Source organism: Salvelinus alpinus, chromosome 25 (genome assembly GCF_045679555.1).
Source record: "Salvelinus alpinus chromosome 25, SLU_Salpinus.1, whole genome shotgun sequence".
NCBI lineage: Eukaryota > Metazoa > Chordata > Actinopteri > Salmoniformes > Salmonidae > Salvelinus > Salvelinus alpinus.
Window position 1 is genome coordinate 2,732,924 of NC_092110.1, and position 16,148 is coordinate 2,749,071.

The 16,148-nt window shown below is 42.9% G+C and overlaps 1 protein-coding gene and 1 long non-coding RNA gene across 8 annotated transcripts in view; one reads left to right on the plus strand and one right to left on the minus strand.

The window, feature by feature from the left end:
* Positions 1–16,148, minus strand: part of efcab11 (EF-hand calcium binding domain 11) — a 90,635-nt gene that overhangs the window by 63,937 nt on the left and 10,550 nt on the right. Inside the window, exons 1-4 of one of the 7 annotated variants that reach the window (XM_071365165.1) lie at positions 15,877–16,094; positions 7,713–7,808; positions 4,849–4,897; positions 1,812–1,913 (exon numbers count right to left, since the gene is read on the minus strand). In XM_071365165.1, the coding sequence (XP_071221266.1) occupies positions 1,812–1,913; positions 4,849–4,897; positions 7,713–7,808; positions 15,877–15,954 (325 nt within the window). In that variant the 5' untranslated portion in view covers positions 15,955–16,094. Of the gene's footprint in view, positions 1–1,811; positions 1,914–4,848; positions 4,898–5,413; positions 5,605–5,634; positions 5,755–7,712; positions 7,809–15,876; positions 16,095–16,148 lie in introns of those variants that run through there. The other 6 variants (XM_071365169.1, XM_071365166.1, XM_071365167.1 and 3 more) reach the window with 6 other exon arrangements.
* The window catches only part of LOC139553164 (uncharacterized), a 65,126-nt gene that overhangs the window by 39,252 nt on the left and 9,726 nt on the right, over positions 1–16,148 (plus strand). The window lies entirely within an intron of this gene.

Consider the following 16,148-nt stretch of genomic DNA (forward strand, 5'->3'; position numbering starts at 1 on the left):
CTGTAATGGCGGGTGAGAGGGTTAATGAAGACAGTCCCTGGGCCATTTACTACAGAGTTAATCATCACAGTCACCTGACACACACACACTCCCCTGCGGATATAAAACTCTGCCAAAAAATTTTAAATTAGTGAATTATACTCATGCTTTCCAATGGAACACCCAGAAAACAACTGTCGGAACAAAGAGCAGGAATGATCTTCTACAGAGCGCACACACACACCGGAGGATAAATTTCAGTGTTCTGTTTTTCAGTTTAGATACAAAGGGAACTATTTGCAGAGGAAGTGTGTGTGTGTACAGCGCATTCGGAAAGTATTCAGAACCCTTGACTTTACACATTTTGTTACATTACATCACATCCTTATTGCAAAATTGAATAAGGCTGCCCACTCAAGGACATTCAGAGACTTGTTCCAAAGTCCCTGCATTGTCTTGGCTGTGTGCTTAGGGTTGTTGGAAGGTGAACATTCGCCCCAGTCTGAGGTACTGAACACTCTGGAGCAGGTTTTCATCAAGGATCTCTCTGAACATTGCTCCGTTCATCTTCGCCTCGATTCTGACTAGTCTCCCAGTCCATGCCGCTGAAAAACATCCCCACAGCATGATGCTGCCACCACCATGCTTCACCGTAGGCATGGTGCCAGGTTTCCTCCAGACGTGACGCTTGGCATTCAGGCAAAAGTGTTCAATTTTGCCTGAATCAGAGAATCTGATTTGTCATGGTCTGGGAGTCTTTAGGGGCTTTTTGACAAACTCAACGCGGGCTGCCATGTGCCTTTTACTGAGTGGCCTCCGTCTGGCCACTCTTCCATAAAGGCCTTATTGGTGAAGTGCTGCAGAGATGGTTGTCCTTTGAGAAGGTTCTCCCATCTCCACAGAGGAACTCGAGATCTCTGTCAGAGTGACCGTCGGCTTCTTGGTCACCTCCCTGACCAAGGCCCTTATTCCCAGATTGTTCAGTTTGGCAGGGCGGCCAGCTCTAGGAACATTCTTGGTGGTTCCAAACTTCTTCCATTTAAGAATGATGGAGGCCACTGTGTCCTTGGGGATCTTCAACGCTGCAGAAATTTGTTGGTGCCCTTCCCCAGATCTGTGCCACAATCCTGTCTCGAGGCTCTACGGACAATTCTGTCGACCTCATGGCTTGGTTTTTGCTCTGACAATGCACTGTCAACTGTGAGACCTTATATAGACAGGTGTGTGCCTTTCCAAATCATGTCCAATCAATTGAATTTGCCACAGGTGGAATTCCAAGTTGTAGAAGCATCTCAAGGATGATCAATGGAAACAGGATGGACCTGAGTTCAATTTCGAGTCTCATAGCAAAGTGTCTGAATACTTATGTAAATAAGGTATCTGTTTTTCATTTTTTATACATTTGCAAAAAATTCTAAAAGCCTGTTTTCACTTTGTCATTATAGGGTATTGTGTGTAGATTGGTGAGGAAAAACATGTATTTAATCAATTTTAGAATAAGGCTGTTATGTAACAAAAAATTTAAAAAGTCAAGGGGTCTGAATACTTTCAGAAGGCACTGTGTGTGTGTGTGTGTGTGTGTGTGTGTGTGTGTGTGTGTGTGTGTGTGTGTGTGTGTGTGTGTGTGTGTGTGTGTGTGTGTGTGTTCGCACGGCAAGGCCTAGAGCACCCTCTTCTGGCGAAAGAAAAGCCAAAGAGTATGGGCAACAAAGAGAAAGAAAGGGGGATAGAGAGAAGGGGGTGGAGATAGAGATGGATAGACGGAGGAACAGAGAATGAGTGATAGAGAGATGGGAGTAAGAGAGAGATGGAGGGGGGTGTACAGTACATACAGTTCACATCAAAGGTGTTGAAGATCTGCCTGGTTTTCTGGTAGTGGTCATCTGATGACAACTTCCTCCCCATGAGACACGCAAACATCTCTATACACACCCCTAGAGAGAGATTGGGGGGGGGGGGGGGGGTGATGAAAGAGAGAGAGAGATAAATAAAGAGAGCCTTCTTCCTATACATGGCGGTAACAGTAACAAACATATCACCTTACAAATGCACGCACACACACAAATATGAGTGTCTGGCAATGAATGAAAGCGTGCTGTGTGCTCAGGGCTTCAAATGAAGGTGGAGAAAAAGAGCCAGAGCTGCGGAGAATAGAGCGAGAGAGAGAGAGAGAGCAAGAGAGAGAGCAAGAGAGAGCGAGCACAAAAGAGGGAGAACTGGAAAGAGCAGTGCCAAGCTTTCACAGGAAGGGAAGAATAGAGGTGTGTTTGGATTAGGGAAGGTGTCGTGTGTGTGTTTTGAATCTGATTCTGTTAGCCGCACGGTGGCCCCTACCAAAGATCTGCGACTATGACTCACCACATGGCAAGCGTACACAGCAACCGTGCCTAGCTAATTGAGAGTACTTCACGCACGCACCCTGGTCTCCCACAGACCAACGTCCCTGGTCTCTCACAGACCAACGTCTTGACCATTAGACCAAGATTAAATTATTTTGTGCTGAGGGGGACACTGATTTTGAAGTTGCAGGCAGGGCTACCTCATCACAAGACCATGAGCCTGACCCATGTCCGCTATACTTAGAACACCGGTTAGGGGTGAGAGAGAGAAGGGGAGGTGGAAGCTAAAACTTCCTACAGGACTTCCTATAGGGATAGATAGATTTATTTGACCATTTCAAACAACACAACCACTCAGAGGACAACACAAGAAAGTTTGAAAACATATTTGCAAATATAAACATAATAGTCCTAGGCTAGACAGTAGACATAACCTACTAGGCATACTCGGGTTCCACATATAACACATAACAAAACAACGCATAGGTCAACACTGTCATAGGCTAGAGCAGGACTCCCTTAGTAGATAAGCGATCTCAGGCTCCTAAACGGAGTTAGATGATGCTCGTATCTCGCAAAAGGTAATAGCTCGAAAGTGTTCGGGTAAGAAAATGGCATCATCAGCAGAAAATTACAGTTAGTAATGGTAAACATATAAAATGTAAGTTTACCATAAAAACAAATCAAAAACAGTTAAGATTTCGTTGGCAGCTCATAAACCTTTAGCTAAACTGTTTCTCAGCTAGCTAAGTCAATAGATATAGCTTGTCAGCTGTAATCTGAAAATTGCGATTTAAACAGAGCTAACGTTAACATTCTAAAGCTAACTGCTGTTTATCCAGTTAGCTAGTGTTACTAGCTAGCCAGCCAGTTTGCCATAGCATAGTGCTAGTAGCCTAGAGTTGATAGGTTCCTTACTTTAGCAACGCCACAAAGAAAATATCAAATGGCAAAAATTGAAGGCACTATGTGCACACGAGCACGCAACCTGAGATCAGGGCAGGCGGAATCGACTCGCTATCTGACATAAGACAATGGTAGAAGACAGTATGGTAGTTAGTTTTTTGCCAAAGGCCTCTGTTTAACCCCTATTGAGGGGCTGTGCTTTAAATGAGCCACAGAGAGACAGTCTAGCCAAGCCCACACCCACACTGCCTGGCCCCATTCACTCTTAGCCAGCCACACACATTCTCAATCTCTCCCTCTAGTTAGCCACCCACTCTGTCTCTTCCCACCATCACCACCAATTTACTAATCATACCATATCCAGAGGAGTTGTTTAATTCATTGCTCTCGCTCTATTCCGCTCTTTTCCCACTCTCTCTCCCAGACAAATTTAACGGATTGTGAAATATTTAATTGCATCAACCATGCCACGATCTAAATTCTTTCTCTCTTCCCTCCCTCTTTCCCGTCACCCCCCTTACCCTCAATCCCTTCCCTCGTTTTCTCTCTCTTACTGGGCAATGTACAGATTAAAATTTTGCTCCTGGCTTTAAAAACAAAAGAGAAATGACTTCCTAATCTTTAACCGTTTAACATCTTCCTTCAATAGCCCCGTATCTGTCTAGTCAGCCACCTTCCCATCTCCACTCTCTCTATCCCCCTCCCATCTGCATGTCAAGAAGCCCCCAGTTAAAGCGTTGGCCGCATGTCGTCACAATAACAATTGCACCGCAAGCCTTTTGTGAGGCATTCTTTTAATTACTGGAAATGTGTAAAACGATTACACCCAATCTAAATCAAGCGTTCCCTCTTGTTTTATCTCGTTTCTTTCCATTTCACCAGGATGGATTGGAATGATACACTGAATAGGTTGCTTTGTTTGGTTTTGTCTTCCACCATCCCATTTTAAATGGAGATAGCGGCTAAATGCTGCAAGGTGGATGTTATGCTGTGTGTGTGTGTGTGTGTGTGTGTGCTTACACATCAGCATGGGTCCCCCTACTTTGCGTCTCAGTTGGAGGGCTGCCTGTCGTGGCCATAAGTGGTACTGTGATGAACAGCGTATGAAACTGTAATGACGTCTAAACTGCGGGCACGCTATAAATTAATCTAAAAAAGCCATTGAGTCTGTCAGAGGATAGCTGCAGGCAGGCACTCGTGTATGTCTGTGTGTGAGTGAGTGAGGTTGAGCCACTCGTCTCAAATTAAATACGGTCTGCGATGGCTGTTCTCAAATTAAATACGGTGTGTGATGGCTGTTCAGAGGCTATGTCCTGTGGCTATATCTTCCACTTGTTCATTAACACACACACACACATATATATATATTGGAGTGCTTCCGTTTAGCACGACTGGATGTGGGAAGATTGAGTCACTATCATATTTACATAAATCGACACATCAAGGATATACAGTATGAGCTAAAAGTGCGGATGGTGTACATATTTTCTCATTTCTGAGTGCTCGTATGACACACACACTGACAGACAGACAGACAGACACACAGTAATATGTACTCATTCTGTCACAACAGCATTGTGCTTGTTGGAGAACTGAGAACGGTTCCTGGTACGGTCAGACTTACCTGGTGAATCTTTTGCCTGGGCTTGATCCATTAACATGTTGGTTTCAGACTGCAACATACAAGCACAAGGAAATTAAAGACTGACCTGATAGATGACTGAGGAAATGTCATCTATTTGAATTTAAGTGATAGAAAAATTATTAAGATATCCCATTTGATATTTATCAGTGTAGTTTTTGTGAGGTGATTATCATGCAAATTAGCTAGGTCACAAAGAAAGGTTAGAGAATACTTTTTAGATAAAACTAAGTACAACGGCGCCATCTTGTGGAATGAAATGAGCATTACTTCACTGCTCCTAAAATTCAACTTAAACGAGGCTGGATACAACCGCACAACTGTAGCTCTGGTCCATTGCGTGACACGAGGAAACTCGTTGTCTTCGTGCGATGGACCAGAGCTAGCACAACTGTACATGGGGTCTATACGGTATGAAAGTGGTACTTCCGGTTGTCTCGTTTTGTAGGCTATGAATTGGCTTAACATTTTCATCGTCAACTTCATGAAAACAGTCATATAAGATATATATAAAAATGTATACGTGTTTCTGTGTTAATTAACTTACCATATGCCGATTTTCAACGTATTTGATGGCCAAGAAGAAGCACGAAGCCAAAAAGTTACAGTACCACTGTTTCATTAGAACTACTACTCCCACCAGCTGTCTCACTTTCGATACCTTTAACGGTCTACAAAAAAAGTATTTATATTTATTTTCTTCAAAAAGTACTGGCTGGCAATATTAAGTAAAAAAATCTAACACACACCTAACTAACGGGTTCTTACCGTTCTGTAAGTCCTCGAGCAGGCACGCTATCAATGCTGCAGCTGTGGCAACCCAATGAGCACTGGCTACCGTTTTCGCACAGGGACCTTTGTTAGCAAGGTTCTGTCACACCCATAGTGAAGAATGATGTTGTTTTGATGCGTCGCTACCCTACGTACCTACAGTGGCATGATCTTATCTTGTGCACCTGCTTGATGATGGCTAACGTTAGCTAGTTAACTGATTAGCTAGATTGATCAATGACAACCCGGGGCATAAGTTTAACTACTTTTAATAACTAGATACATCAGCTAGCAATAGAACAGTGTGTAGCCATGTAACGGCACACTATCAACAACCACTGTCTGGGTGGCGCATTGTATTATGGTAGCGCAGTCTTTGTTATTAACACACTACATACTACCTACCATGTTTTTCTAGCTAGCCACATACTTATGTTGTTTATATCTTATTTAAACTGGCTGACTTGCTATCTAAAATGAGAATGTATTAACAAGTTGGTTCAAGTCTTTACAAAATAAAACCACATAGCCAAGTAGAGCAACATACTGTAGCTATCAAAACAACGTCATTTGTCACTATGGGGGCCACGGGACCTTGCTAACAAAGGGCCCCATGCGAAAAGGGTAGCCCATACACATTGGGTTGCCACACGGGAGTTCAATTGATAATATTCTAACTTTCAGTGATGTGTCTTACTCCTTGAGCATCAAATATGTTGATAGAAGCCATCGGATATGAACAAATCTAATTGTATCTCTCTCTTATATGACTGCATTTTCATGAGTTTGATTACATAAGCTTGAAGCTCATTCAAAAACAATACAGGATGTGGGAAGGATTAAGCGAGGGAGAAAGAATGGAGCTAAGAACGAACGGTACAAACCAACGTCTACCGAATACAAGCCTAGTAATTTCACTTACGAATCAACAACAGGAGTGCTGGTTACAAGCTCCTCTCCTGAAAACCCTGAGATGGAGGCGGTTAGTGAGAACTCAGAAATCAAACCCGACGAAAGCGAGGTAGTACCTGCAGCGACAGGTTGGGTGAAGACTTCCAAGCTTCACCACAATGATCAGGACAATGCCAGAGATGTTTGAGGCAGTGGGAGTAATATATTTGTGGAGAAAGTGGATTTATGTCTTTTGGCCGACCCATTTGTGGTATTTTTCTGGGTGGAGGGAAAAGCTGGGTATTGTTAACTCGCGCGAGACTGAAGAGACTGTCTATCCTTTACCTGATAAAGTCATACTAGGATGTGTCAGGTATCCGGTAAGAGCTTTTGTTTCCAAACCCACTACAGTGTTTCAGGTGCCAAGCTTATGGTCATGTTGCACCAGTATGTAGTAGAAAGATGTTGATGTTTGAGAAGTGTGCAGGAGGGCATGGGACAAAGGAATGTGTAGTTTCGGTGGTAGAAGTGTGTATTAATTGTGGGGGTGAATTGTGTTTCAATTGTGGGGGTGACCATGTTGCTAGGGATCAGAAATGTCCTGTGCGAGTGAGACAGGTTGAGGTTGCCAGGGTGAGAGCAGTGCAGAAAGTGTCATATGCTGAAACAGTAAGGAAAGTAGAGGATGGTGGGCAAAGGGTGAGGGAACCTGAGAGGATCCCTGTGAGTAGTAGGCCAGTACAGAGTGAACAGAACAATTTGTGCTTTAGTAAGGTTCGCTTCTTGGAGTTTATTGCTATAGTCATTAATTGTACCGCACAGATGGAAAGGAAATCCCAGAAGATTGGTCTGGTAGTAGCAGCAGCAGAGAAGTGTTTGTGTGTCAGAGATTTTAGTGCAGAGAAACTACTAGGGGTTTGAGAGAAGGGGCCAAAGTAGGTGGTAGAAGTGGGGAGTTTGTTGGGGATAGTGGTGTATATCTAGGGTTAGATGGTGGTGCCATTTTTTTTGTGAACAAAACGTGCACCCTTTCAGTTTGTTTGCCAGCTCATAGAAGTGGTAGGATAAGAAAATCAACTACTTCCAAATGGAGATGGCCTTAATGGCGCTGCCCATGCTCTCAGATGCCATAACGGAACAGATACAATGATGCAAAGTCTATGATATCATCTAGTTTCTACTACCTTTGATGGTTTATATCCAAACAGCATGACCACCGCCATTTTTAAGTCTTCTCTGTTCAGGTAGCCTTTCTTGTCCGTGTCACACAGCTCATAAACCTTTGGAGGAAATACATTGTCATGTTACAAAAAAGTCTACCTTGTAGGGGTGAGAGAGAGGGGGATGGGGTGTAATCAATGATTATATAATATATATATATATATATATATATATACCAATGATTTATATACACTGAGTGTACAAAACATTAGAAACACCTTCCTAATATTGAGTTGCACGCCCTTTTGCACTCAGAACAGCCGTAATTTGCCGGGGCATGGACTACAAGGAGTCGAAAGCGTTCCACTGGGATAATGGCCCATGTTGACTCCAATGCTTCCCACAGTTCTGTCAAGTTGGCTGGATGTCCTTGGGTGGTTGACAAATCTTGATACACACGGGAAACTGTTGAGCGTAAAAAACCAAGCAGCATTGCAGTTCTTGACACTCAAACCGGTGCGCCTGGCACCTACTACCATACCCCATTCAAAAGACAAATTTAAAAAATTGCCCATTCACCCTCTGAATGGCTGGCTGGCTGGCTGGCACACACACACACACACACACACACACACACACACACACACACACACACACACACACACACACACACACACACACACACACACACACACACACACACACACACACACACACACACACACACACACACACACACACACACACACACACACACACACACACACACACACACGTCTCAAGGCTTAAAAATCCTGTTTTAACTGGTCTCCTTCCCTTCATTTACACTGACTGAAGTGGATTTAACAGGTGACATCAATAAAGGATCATAGCTTTCACCTGGTCAGTTTATGTCATGGAAAGAACAGGTGATCCAAATGTTTTGTACACTCAGTGTATACAGATCATTGGTATATACCCATCATTGGGTGTAATCCAAAGTCTGCCCTTACGAAAAAAGACTGCAGTCAGAGTGCAGTACAAATGCAGTATGCTGTAAATATTGCGTCCAAAATATTTTTTTTACTGCAGTAATTTTAAAGTATAAGTGCAGTTACATGTAATGATGATTAATTCTGCAATTACTGCGTCCAAAATACCATAGTCGATAGCAATTACCGCACTTTTACTGCCGTTTCAAAACTACAATATCTTTCTGCAAGGGTGGCGGCAGTAGGTTATAGTAATAATGGACTAAAGGAGCCTAACATTGCTCGTTATAGTCCAAGGACCATACATGTTCTGTTTAAAGACGAAATGGCTATGGAAGCCAAAACAGCCAAATACTCCATCTAAACGGGATTCGATTCTCAACTGCGGTACGGTTCTAGAAACATAAATCCCTCTACCTTCATATCAAATCAAAATTATTTCACAAATGCAAAAAAATACACACTTACTGTACACTGTTTTAACCGGTTTGAAACACAGTTGCAGCCAATGTTCCCTCTACTAGCAATGAATATGAACAAATGTGCACATTTGGCTACATGCAGCTCTCGCTTTTATCTCAAAACAAGCACATATGCTCGCAACCACTCATGCTGTAAACACAGTCCAGTTCAAACTGAATGGCACACATCCATATATTGCAATGGTCTATTTGCATATAGGGATACTGCAGCTCTGATTGGTTATGCCACACCGGTTGGTAGAGTATGGGCTGAGTCGTGCATGTCAATGTAATAGAATCCTACTCCGGTGTGTTCCGCCTACAAGAAAATCTCTTGCATAGTTTGTTTTGGTTTCGGTATGTTGCATTGAAAGTGGCTAATATTGGCAATTTCCACAGTTGAAGGAAACATTGAGTGTTAACTAAAGGGGAAAACTAGAAAGTCGAGTGTAGTTCAATCTCGTGCTTCTCTGCATGGGCTGATATTTCTTCTGCGCGGCAGTCTCGGGGAGCTGCGCAGCTTAGATGGAACATGGTTGCAACTGACAGTACGTTTCAGTGACAAGTTTTGTTGCGTCCGTCCGACCTCTTCCGTTTACACACGAGTTCGGCGATGCAGATAGTGGACTACCTGTGCTAATTAGCGGTCTTCTGTCTGTTTTCCGTAAACAAGCGCTGTAACATATAGCTTTGCGGGAACCCTAAGCCTATAAAGATGTGTAGTCATTAAACTTGATCATTATTTCACACTGATATGAAAGACACGTTCCTTATGTTTCCAAAACCGTACCGCAAGCAATGCGTGTTAAAGGAATGTTTCACCCATTTTGAATGTTATATTGTTTTTGTGCATCTCTTGGCGGTTCTTTTATTTTGGTACTTTTTACCCCTTTTATCCCCAATTTCGAGATATCCAATTGGTAGTTACAGTCTTGTCCCATCACTGCAACTCTCGTTTGGACTCCGGAGAGGCGAAGGTCGAGAGCCATGCGTCCTCCAAAACACGACCCTGCCAAGCCCCACTGCTTCTTGACACACTGCTCGCTTAACCCGGAAGCCAGCCACACCAATGTGTCTGAGGAAACACTGTACAACTGGCGACCAAAGTCAGTGTGCATGCGCCCGGCCCACCACAAGGAGCCGCTAGAGCGCGATGGGACAAGGACATCCCGGCCGGCCAAACCCTCCCCTAACCTGGACAACGCTGGGCCAATTGTACAACGCCTCATGGATCTCCCTGTCGCAGCCGGCTGCGACATAGCCTTGGATCGAACCCGGGTCTGTAGTGATGCCTCTAGCACTGCGATGCAGTGCCTTAGACCGCTGCGCAACTCGGGAGACTCTGAGCGATGTTCTATCAATTACCGGGGTCATTTCATGGTTATCTGAGCTATTGCTGTTCAAGCAGGCTGGAAGTTAATAGGAATACGACTTTTAGATCGTGAAAACATCTATCATACATGTCAGATTTCAATAGTGGCCGATGTCATAACGCGGGAGGTTGTCTTCTCTCGAATGAGTCATTGATCATATTTTTGCCATATTCCTACCTTGAGAAATGTGTAATTTAAAAAATATATAGTTCACATATTAATGTTATTTAACACTGTAAAATCAGAAATTACATCATAGGAATTTTGGATGGATTTTTCCTTTAACGCTTAAAGCAACGGTTGGGGCTCTTAACAAATCTCGGTCAGAACTATGGGGCAAAACAGACAGGGTTGGCTTATATTGTTGATAACATGTCAACTATATTTCATCTTCAATGTTTATTGAAAACAACTACAATTGCACAATGAGCACTTCATGTTGGTTAGATAGCTAGTGAATTTATGCCATTTCATTATTTTTTGTATTGTATTTACTATGGATCCCAATTAGCTGGGTCCGACAAAATTAAGGCAGTTATACAATTATTATTATTCTTTTTTTTTAATCCACGTGTACGCGTGTGTATAGTGCGTATGTTATCGTGTGTGTATGCATGTGTCTGTGCCTATGTTTGTGTTACTTCACAGTCCCCGCTGTTCCATAAGGTGTATTTTTACTTGCTTTTTGAATCTGATTCTACTGCTAGCATCAGTTACTTGATGTGGAATAGAGTTCCATGTAGTCATGGCTACATGGCTACACCAGAGACCTCTGGTGGCATGCATGGGTGTCCAAGCTATGTGCTAGTATTTTAAACAGACAGCTCGGTACCTTCAGCTTGTCAACACCTCTTACAAAAACAAGTAATGAGGAAGTCAATATCTTCCACTTTGAGCCATGAGAGATTGACATGCATGTCATTAATGTTAGCTCACCCTATCCTTTTAAGGGCCAGCTGTGCTGCTCTGTTCTGAGCCAACTGCAATTTTCCCATGTCCCTCTTTGTGGCACCTGACCACACGACTGAACAGTAGTTATCCAGACAGAACCCACTCCTCAGTAAAAGGCACGACAGTCTGCTTGGAGTTTGCCAAAAGGCACCTAAAGGACTCTGACCATGAGAAACAAGATTCTCTGGTCTGATGAAACCAAGATTTAACACTTTGGCCTGGATGCCAAGCGTCACGTCTGGAGGAAACCTGGCAACATCCCAATGGTGGTGGCAGCATCATGCTGTGGGTATGTTTTTCAGCAGCAGGCCCTAGGAGACGATTCAGGATTGAGGGAAAGATGTACAGAGCAAAGTACAGAGAGATCTTTGATGAAAATGTGCTCCAGAGTACTCAGAACCTCAGACTAGGGCGACGGTTCACCTTTCAACAGGACAACGACCCTAAGCACACAGCAAAGACAACGCAGGAGTGGCTTCGGGACAAGTCTCCGAATGTCCTTGAGAGGCCCAGCCAGAGCCCAGACTTGAACTCGATCTAACATCTCCGGAGAGATCTAAAAATAGCTGTGCAGCGACACTCCCCATCCAACCTGACAGAGCTTGAGAAGATCTGCAGAGAAGAACGGGATAAACTCCCCAAATACGGGTGTGCCAAGCTAACGTCATACCCAAAAGGACTCGAGGCTGTAATCACTGCCAAAGGTGCTTCAACAAAGTACTTAGTAAATGGTCTGAATACTTATGTAGATGTGATATTTCCGTTGTCATTATGGGGTAGTGTGTGTAGATTGATGACGGGGAAAAAACGATTTAATCAATTTTAGAATAAGACTAACGTAACAAAATGTGGAAAAAGTCAAGGGGTCTGAATACTTTCTGGAGGCACTGTATAAGATCTCCTAAACCTGTGTTAACCTCAGACCTTATTTTCGGCATTTATTCCAAAACCCTATATTTTTCCCCATAGGGATGGCTGAACCAATGATGTGTATAAACGTGACTGGGCCGAACGAACCAGGGGTAAATTATTTCCGGGTTTTAGCAGTACAAGCTGGCGAGCTCTATAGAGCACCACACCACATTGAATGTGTCATAGTACCCATAAAACCTAGCAGTCATGCAGGGAAATGGTTCCAATTGTTTTCCCATCATTCATTTTTCCCCATAGGGGATTTTAAAAACACATAAAATAAGGGCTGTGTTTCGTGTAGGCTTACCCTGGCATGACGTTTTGATAAACATGTAAATCTCTCTCAGACAAGGTGACTTATCAATATATTAGACTCTATTTAACGCTCAGTTTTGTAAATGCTAATTAGCATCAAAGTAGACATCATGCAAAACTACAAATCCCTGCAAGCTCCTGCACATCAACTCTAGCTGATACCTTTTCTAACAGGTATTGTGTCAATTTAAAACTTGCACAAGACAGTTCAAAGAATTTTCAATTTTATAGAAATGTTGCCAATTTATTAGTTGCTACATTTATTTAACATTAGATAGTTAATCAAGATAATCTTACCTTTGACTCGCTTTCGGATCATCATGGCATTTGTAGTACTTTATGATAGCCACATTAGCACCTAATTAGCGTTTCATTATGGGGGGGTAAATACAGGCGAATATACACTGCATGATCAAAAGTATGTGGACACCTGCTCGTCGAACATCTCATTCCACATTCATGGGCATTAATATATAACATTGATGTTGGAAAATTGCTGCAGGGACTTGGTTCTATTTATTTATTTATTTTTTAAGCCACAAGAGCATTAGTGAGGTCATTAACTGTTCAGCAGTCTTATGGCTTGGGGGTAGAAGCTGTTAAGGAGCCTTTTGGACATAGACTTGACGCTCCGGTACCGCTTGCCGTGCGGTAGCAGAGAGAACAGTCTATAAGACTGGAGTCAGGTCGGGCACATATGTTGGCCGATTAGCATTTGGCTCTCGTAGCGTTCAAAGAGCACACTGGACGCTCTGACAGAGGAGTAGGGTCGATCCGAGCGTTTAACGCCAGTCAAGCACCCAAGCTAACTGGCTAACGTTGGCTAGCTACTTCCAAACACAAATGAAAGAACACTTCACTCTGACCATTTTACTCGCCCTAGTAGAGATGGTTAGGCTGTTTTCATGTTATCCAGAGCATTGGTGACTGTAACTGTGCTGCTGGCAACAATTTAATTAAGCTTTTTTTTGCCGACCTTTACTGACACCGGCCATATTCAACAGGTGATGAGCGTTTGTAAATTCATCAGTTATTCTGCACGAGAGTGCTCTGAAATCGGAGTAGATAGCCAGAATGAACAATGTCCATTGAAACGCACAACGACTATACCACTTAGCTAAGAATGATGTGAATAATAAAGACAATAAACATTGGGTAGTTAGTTAGATAGCAGATAGTTAACAATACTGCCTGACAAGTTCGATATATATTAGTAGCCAACTAACGCTAGGTAACGAGCTAACATACCAGTACATACTGCTGTAATGCTATGCGGTTCGTTATGATAGCGTAGCTAATAAATTGTCAGCCAACATAACGTGTAACGTAACTTATTTGAAAAGTCATTACTTTATTACATTGCTCAACATTTTAACATGTCATAATTAGTTAAAGCAATGAATTTGTATCCACTCTCATTTTGCATATTTTCCTCCAATCTGAAAACGTGAAGCCACGCCCATTTTCTGAAGAATTGCATTATGGGCCCTAAAAGCACGGACATAGTGTCCACTGCATGTATACTTTGTATTTTGGCGAATTTAGTATGACATCCAGGAACTTTTGGCATACTAACTATATCCATACTTTGACCAATAAGCATACTATATACTCAATTCATGTCACAAATAGTACAGTTAGTATGAGCATTCGAACATAGCTCAAGTTTGTTTCTAGTAATCTCTCCTCCACCAGGGGCCTCTTTTTCTTTGGACTTTATTTGGCCATTGGCAACCAACTTTAAGGTGCTTTACCACCACCAACTGGACTGGAGTGTGGACCTCAGTTCATCTTTCATTATAAACTGGGTGGTTCGAGCACTGAATGCTGATTGGCTGACAGCCGTAGTATATCAGACCGTATATCACGGGTATGACAAAACATTTATTTTTACTGCTCTAATTACTTTGGTAACCAGTTTATAACAGCAATAAGCCACCTCGGGGGTTTGTGGTATATGGCCAATATACCACGCCTAAGGGCTGTATCCAGGCACTATGCGTTGCATCGTGCATAAGAACATCCCTTAGCCGTGGTAAATTGGCCATATACCACACCCCCTCGTGCCCTATTGTTAATAACCCACATGAGTATATGCTCCTAAAAACCAATGAGGAGATGGGAGAGGCGGGACTTGCAGAGTGTGAAGAGTCACTGGAAACAAGTTGTTTTAGCACCTGCCTAGAAGACGCGCGCAAGCAGTGTGGGTGCAATGATTGAATAACATGTATGTGTAAATGTATTTTGTACGCGACGTGGGCGGTGTAATATGTTGACCAGACCGGATGTAAATGTACATGTTATTCAATCATTGCACCGACACTGCTCGCAGAGCATCTGCATGGCCAGGAGCTAAAATAGAAATGGGTTATATTAGTGACTCAACGCGCTGCAAGTCTGGCCTCTCCCATCTCCTCATTGGTTTTCAGCAGCATATACCAAAATGCCATCTCCTCATTGGTTTTCAGGAGCATATACCCACATGGGTGATTGAAAGATTAACTTAGGTCCACACTCCAGTCGGTTGCTATAATGCACCTAAAGTTGGTTGCCAAAAGCCATATAAAGCCCAAAATAAAAAGATGAAGAAACTTGAAGGAAGGAGGAGAGATGACTAGAAACAAATTTGGTTTACCGTTTCATCTGTGAATTAATTGTTGGAGTAGAGGACCTTGTGCATTTCAGGTAAAATAAATAACCCAATGTTTATCTCCCAGGACAAATGAGATAGCAAAAGCAAGCTAGCTAGCTAAATTGCCATAAATGTTTAATGCTTTTCGACCTGTCCCAAAAATGTTATAATTGGTTCTGAGTTTGTTTTGATATTTCAACCTGCATGTCCTAATCGCATCTGATGTGGGTGGACAAAATTAACGTGCGTGTGCGGTCTTGTCAGCATGTAAAAGATTAGCCGTGTAACGTTAGTGTCGCTCACCTGTGAACTGAACTCTGCTTGCCTTGGCATCCCGGACCCCCTGGTCTCTGAACACGAATGATACTAGTGTAGACGGAAATTATGTGATGTGCTTTTACAGAACTTGACATGGTAATAATACGGTAAACGTCGGTACCCTGAACTGTACTCCCACACAAGGGCCAGCCAATTACGGAGCCATTCTGCCTCGATCAGACAACCGCAAAATATATGTTACCTACAGTAGTCTATGAATGGGTACAGTACCGTTAGGTAACGTTAGTTCTTACCGTTTCAAACTTCTTCTTGTCGATGTCGGTGATTTCTCTTGGTTTTCTGGCTAAATGTGTTAGAGAACACATTTCCATGTTGGTACATTGCACAGACGAGAAGTTAAGTTTCCGTGGAGACCGTATGAGATTCACGGTTGGTTACCTGTTCTTCTTCGGTATCATGGTGTTCGCACATTTTGTTTGTGCATGCCGCCACCTACCGTGCGGTAGTGTGTGGTCAATCACGTTACATTTTGGTTACATGTTTGATAGTGGTGGAAAAAGTACCA